This window comes from Glycine soja, chromosome 6 (assembly GCF_004193775.1).
Source record: "Glycine soja cultivar W05 chromosome 6, ASM419377v2, whole genome shotgun sequence".
NCBI lineage: Eukaryota > Viridiplantae > Streptophyta > Magnoliopsida > Fabales > Fabaceae > Glycine > Glycine soja.
The window spans coordinates 41,662,354-41,669,044 of NC_041007.1; the positions used below are offsets into that span (position 1 = coordinate 41,662,354).

At 37.0% G+C, this 6,691-nt stretch overlaps 1 protein-coding gene across 1 annotated transcript; it reads right to left on the reverse strand.

Moving 5' to 3' along the window:
- Positions 1 to 4,184: 4,184 nt before the first annotated feature.
- On the reverse strand, positions 4,185 to 4,511 carry LOC114416274 (uncharacterized mitochondrial protein AtMg00810-like). The gene has a single exon (XM_028381146.1). It carries the CDS (start codon positions 4,509 to 4,511, stop codon positions 4,185 to 4,187), a length of 327 nt encoding a protein of 108 aa, XP_028236947.1.
- Positions 4,512 to 6,691: the final 2,180 nt, after the last annotated feature.

Sequence of the window (6,691 nt, forward strand, 5' to 3'; positions counted from 1 at the left end):
TGCTTTTGCTGTTGGATCGAGTGGCCTCAGAATAATTAAGAAGGGGGGTTGAATTAATTATTCCTAAACCTTTAATAATTAAAAAAATTACTCTTCTAAGGCTTTAACTAAGTTGTTAAGAGAATAAGGAGTAGAAGAGAAACTTAACAGAAAGTAAAAGCGGAAATTAAATGCACAGCAGAATGTAAAAGAGTAGGGAAGAAGGAGACAAACACACAAGAGTTTTTATACTGGTTTGGCAACAACCCGTGCCTACATCCAGTTCCCAAGCGACCTGCGGTCCTTGAAATTTCTTTCAACCTTGTAAAAATCCTTTTACAAGCAAAGATCCACAAGGGAGGGATCCACAAGGGATGTACCCTCCCTTGTTCTCTTTGAACCTAGTGGATGTACCCTCCACTCGAACTGATCCACAAGAGATGTACCCTCTCTTGTTCTCAGTCAAACCCAAGTAGATGTACCCTCTACTTGTACCACAAAGGATGTACCCTCCAATGTGTTAAGACAAAGATCTCAGGAGGTTAAACCTTTGATACTTTGTGAATAGGGATACAAAAGAATTCTCAAGCGGTTAGTCCTTTGAACACTTTTGTATAAGGGAATGAGAAGAATCAAAATAATTCTCAGACTGTGTCGTTTTGAATTCTTTGACATGGGAGAAGGGAGACACAAAAGAATTCAGGCGGTTAGTCCTTTGTTCTTTTGGAAAAGGGAGAAGATAGACACAAAAAGAATTTAGGTGGTTAGTCCTTGGCGAATTCTTTTTGGCAAAGGGAGAAAAGAATGAAAAGATGAATAGCACAAGTTTTCAAGGTTTGGAAAACCAGAAAACTTCAGAAAGCTTTTGGTACAAAGAAGAAGAAGAAGTTCAAAGAGATTCAAGGCTTGTAAAGGATTGTATGAATAAGTGTTCAAGATTCTTGAAATGCAAAACAAAGCCTTGCTTTTATAGACTCTTCATGTCTGGTCAAGACAACCATTTAGAAGAGTTATAACTTTTAGAAAAACTTAAAACCAATTTGAAAAAGTCAAAAACCTTTTGAAGAGTTACATCCTTTGATTTATTCAGAAACAGTCAATGGTAATCGATTACCAAATTAGTGTAATCGATTACACAAGGCTTTTTTGTGAAAGGATGTGACTCTTCACATTTGAATTTGAATTTCAACGTTCAAAGGCACTGGTAATCGATTACCAAAACATTGTAATCAATTACAACTTTTTGAAATCAATTGGAACATTGTAAATTCATTTGGAAACTTTTTCAAATCCATTTTGCTACTGGTAATCGATTACAACAATCTGGTAATCGATTACCAGAAAGTAAAAACTCTTTGGTAAACATGTTTTGAGAAAAATCATGTGCTACTCAATTTTTGAGAAAAACTTTTCATACTTATCTTGATTAAGCCTTCTCTTGATTCTTTAATCTTGAGTCTTGAATCTTGATCTTCATTCTTGAGATCTTGAACCTTGAATCTTGATTCTTGACTCTAAACTTTCTTCTTGAGTCTTGAATTCTTCTTGATTCTTATCTTGAACTCTTGAATTGTTCTTGATTCACTTGAGTTGTTCTTTGATTGATCTTTGATTCACTTGAGTTGTTCTTTGATTGATCTTTGAGCTTTTTGTCATCACCTTTGTCATCATCTTTTGTTATCATCATTGTTATCATCAAAACACCTTTGAATCACCTTTTATTCACCATGAAGCTTTGCTTCTACATTTTCTTCGATCTCGTTTCTTTTATTCTTTGTTTCACTCATGCTTTGATCTCGTTTCACTCACGATCTCTTCACGAGTGTCATTATTAACTTTGTCTCCATTATTTACCCTACATTGCGGCCTCTACGCAATTTGAGATGTCTGGGTTTCTCAGGTTCCAAAAATTTAACTGAGATGCCAGATTTAGGGGAGGCTCTAAATCTTGAGTGGCTAGATCTCAAAGAATGTATGAAGCTTAGGCAGATCCATCCATCTATTGGTCTTCAAAAAAGGCTTACTTTTTTTTAATTTGAAAGACTGCATAAATCTAGTAAGTTTACCCAATAGCATATTAGGCCTCATTTCTCTAGAATATTTGAGTCTTTCCGACTGTTCAAAACTGTATAATATTCATGTATTAGATGAACCATGGGATGCAAAGCAATTGAAGAAGCTTTATACAGGTGAAGCTCCTATTCATTCCCAATCAGCATTTTCCTATTCAAGAGCTCATAAAGATTATGTCAGTTGTTCATTGCCTTCCTAGCCAATTTTCCCATGGATGTACAAACTTGATCTAAGTTTCTGTAATTTAGTTCAAATCCCTGATGCTATTGGAAATTTATGTTGCTTAGAAAGCCTAGATTTAAGTGGAAACAATTTTTCTACACTGCCTAACCTCAACGATCTTTCCATACTGTTCCATTTAAACTTCCAACATGGAAAGCAGTTGAAATATTTGCTTGAGCTCCTTTCACGATTTGACTTCCAGTCACCATGCGTAAGACAGAGTGGCAGAGTTATACATTTTCGACTGCCCCGAATTAGTTGAGAGGGAACGCTGCACTAGTATTTGTTTATCATGGATGATAGAACTTGCTCAAGTGTGCACGCTCCTTCCAACCTCCTTCTCTCTACTTTTTTGTGTCTAGGAATCAGGAACTAACATATAGATGTGTCTGCAGTAACAATACAAACATCTTAATTACTCTAGGATGGAATATGAAAGCATTCAAAGTGTTATTGTTGGAAGTGAAATACCAAGGTGGTTCAACATTCAGCATGTGGACAGTTTAATGAGCATTGACACATCTCCCGTTATGCATGACAATAATTGGATTGGTGTTGTGTGTGGTGCAATATTCCTGGTACGTCATGAAAATGCTTTAGAGATGGGTCCTTCAAACAAAAAAGGATGATCTCCTTTCCCTGTTGATATTCCAGTGGATGTTTATGGGAATTAAGAGCTAGTTTTGGATGAACTAGATCACATGTGGCTATTCTATTTCACTAGAAGAAAATTCATTGAAGGGTATAATCTCAAAGGCATTCCTTATCTTGGTAGCCAGAAATAGGCAGCTGAGATAAGCGACAAGACAGGTTTGCATGTTGAGGTGAAGCAATATGGGTATTGTTGGGTATATAACCAAGATCTAGTACTATCAAACTTAACTATGATGCAAAGTAGAAATCCATCAAATCGGAAATGCAAGTAGAAGAAAAACTGATAAATTGTATAACCTTTTTTTAAAAAACGTGAACACTCAGCATCGATACAAAAGATATAGGAGATAATTATATAGCATAGTGTACAATGATTATGCAATAAAGTAATTAAATGTGAATTGATTGTAGATTAGAAAATTCTAAATATAGAATAAATTTCCTAAATATGGTTAGTTGCAATCTGGTTTATTTGTGAGATTAATTTGTGCCACTTAAATCAGATTAGTCTTCCAACAACTTTCCATTATCAGTAGCACAATCATAGAGATCTGGTTCCAACGACTCTTTGTTTCCTTTTTTGCATGATTGTCATTATTAGTAGCACAATCATAGGGATTTGTTTCCAATGGCTCTTTGTTTCCTTTTTTTCATGATTGTCATTATTAGTAGAACAATCATAGGGATTTGTTTCCAATGGCTCTTTGTTTCCTTTTTTCATGATTGTCATTATTAGTAGCACAATCATAGGGATTTGTTTCCAACTGCTCTTTGTTTCCTTTTTCTACATGATTGTCATCTAACAGCTGATTATTGTTAATATCCTCCCTCAAACGAGGCCGAGGTTGAAGGCAGAGTTTGGCCCGAAAATGCATGAGAGTAGCTTTGGACACGGGCTTAGTCAACAAATCAGCAACTTGATCATGGGTAGGAATGTGGTGAGTGACAAGATGGCCAAGAGCAACTCGTTCACGGACATAGTGATAGTCCAATTCAATGTGCTTGCTGCGGGCATGAAATACGGGATTGATGGTCATGTGGAGTGCACTGAGATTATCACAATATAACAGTGGAAGGGATGGTAGTGAAATGCGAAGGTCTTGCAAGAGAAAGGTAAGCCATGTGAGTTTAGCGGCAGTGTTTGCCATGGCCCTATATTCAGCTTCCGTGCTGGAGCAAGAAACTGTGGGTTGTTTCTTAGCACACCATGAGATGAGATTTCCTCCAAGATAGATACAATAACCGGTGGTGGAGCATCAAGTGGTGGGACAACCTGCCCAATCTGCATCAGAAAAGGCAAAAAAATCAAGTGTGGTATGTGAAGTAAAGTGGAGACCTACATCAATAGTTCCCTTGACATATCGTAATATATGATGAGCCATTTGTAAATGCACAATGGTAGGAGAGTTCATAAATTGGGACACAAAATTAACACTATATGAAATATCAGGGTGAGTAAGAGTGAGATATTGTAAAGATCCAACAAGCCCACGAAAGTAACTTGGATCATCAAGGGGAGTGGTATTGGACGTCATCATCATCTTAGCTTCAAGTGGTGTGCTCCTTGGTTTACAATCAACCATGTTAGCTCATTCAAGGATGGTAAGGGCATAGTGTGACTGGGATAGATGAAGACCATCAGTTGTCTGTAGTATTTCAATGCCAAGGAAGTGATGGAGAGGGCCCAAGTCCTTCATGGAAAATTCAGATTGTAGAAGTTTAATGAAGTCAGAAACTAGAGTGGTAGTGGATCCTGTGAGGAGTATATCATCTACATAAAGGAGAAGAATTAGTGATCCAATATTTGAGTGCTAAATAAATAAGGATGGATCAGCCTTACTACAAAAGAAACCATATTTAAGAAGAAAAGAACTAAAACGATCAAACCAGGCGCGAGGTGCTTGTTTAAGGCCATAAAGAGCCTTTTGAAGCTTGCAAGCATGGTTAGGGAATTGAGGGTCAGCCATGCCAGGAGGTTGCTCCATGTATATGTTCTCATAAAGCAAACCATGCAAAAACGCATTTTTTACGTCAAGTTGTCGAATGGGCCAACTCTTAACAAGGGATATGGTGATGATTAATCGGATGGTGCCTGGCTTGATTACAGGAGAATGTTTCAGTATAATCTACTCCATTAACTTGATGATATCCCTTTGCAACAAGACGAGCTTTGAGCTGATCTAGGGATCCATTAGGTTTGAGTTTTGATTTGAAAACCCATTTAGAGCCAATAACATGCAAGTCACGGGTGCGAGGAACGAGTTCCCAAGTTTTATTTTTATGTAAAGCCTCGAGTTCTTTGCACATGGTAGCCTTCCATCCAGGATGAGCTAATGCAGAGCGAATATTATATGGGTTACGTGGAATGTCTGGAGATGACATAGTGATTAAGGCATACTTAGGATTTGGCTTTGTAATTTCGTGTTGTGAGCGAGTAACCATGGGATGAGTAGGTACAACATGTGGAAGTTGAGTCTGGGTAGAAAAGGCAGATTCAAGTGGTTGTATTGAGGTAGGAGGTCTAAGCTCAAGGTTTGACTCAATTGGTGAGTGTTGTGACTCAAGGTTCTCATGTTCAGGCAATGAGGGTTGTTCTGGTTGACCAAAAGATGCAATAGGAAGTTGTAAGGCAGGAGATTGCATTAAAGGATTTGCACATGGTGGGGCAGAAGCTGAAACTGTTGTTATTACTGTTAGGTCTGCACAAGAACTGGAGTTAGTATGAGGTAGCCAAGAATCAAATATGCTAACTACATGCTGTGTAGGAGAGGAATTATATGGAAAGAATGACTCATCAAAAACATGTCGTGAGATAAAAATTTTCTTACTAGAAGGATGAAAGCATTTATATCCTTTATGTATATCACTATATCCAACAAACACACAAGGAAGGGTTTTAGGGTCGAATTTGTTACGTCGTGTATCCCAAGTGTAAGGAAAACATTTAGAACCAAAGATACGTAGCAATGAATAGTTAGGGTGTGTGCCATGTAAGACAAAGTAAGGAGTTTCAAAATTAAGAGAAGACGACAGAAGTCTATTAATAAGAAAGACAGCTGTAGTGAAAGCTTCAACCCATAGACATAAAGGTGCACCACTATGAAATAGCATAGTCATACCTAATTCGCGTATTACTCTATGTCTCCTTTCAACTATACTTGTTTGTTCCAGTGTATATGGGCAAGAAACTTCATGTATAACACCTGTTAAATGAAAATGAGTTGAAAGTTTGGAGTTGATGAATTTACCTCCTCCATCAGAATGAAAAACTTTGATTTCTTTGTTAAATTGTTTTTTTAACATATTGTTCAAAAGATAGATAAGCATTAACAAAGTCATATTTATGTTGTAAGGGAATGATCCATGTGTATTTAGAAAAATCATCAACCAAGCATGCATAATATTTGAATTTACTAATAGCTAAGACAGGAGCAGGTCCCCATAAATCACAATGTATTTTTTCAAAGATAGAAGAGATAGAGTGTTCAGAAGAAGAGAAAGGCAATTTAGTAAGTTTTCCCAATTGACAACTATCACAAAGATGTTCAGATTTCAAGGTTCCAACTACATCAATTAATCCTTTGTTCTTTAGTAATTGTAAAGCCTTTATTTGAGGATGTCCTAGACGTTGATGCCAAATGTCTGCTGATCCTGATTTGAAACGATTAGAAAAATATGATTCTGGCATAGGGGAAAGAACATATAAGTCACCATTGCGCCTCCCGGTGATAATCGGTTTCCCTATTTCTCGTTCCTTAGCACA

Coding starts and splice junctions, on each gene's coding strand:
- LOC114416274 (XM_028381146.1), bottom strand. CDS start 4,511: ATGGTTGATTGTAAACCAAGGAGCACACCACTTGAAGCTAAGATGATG.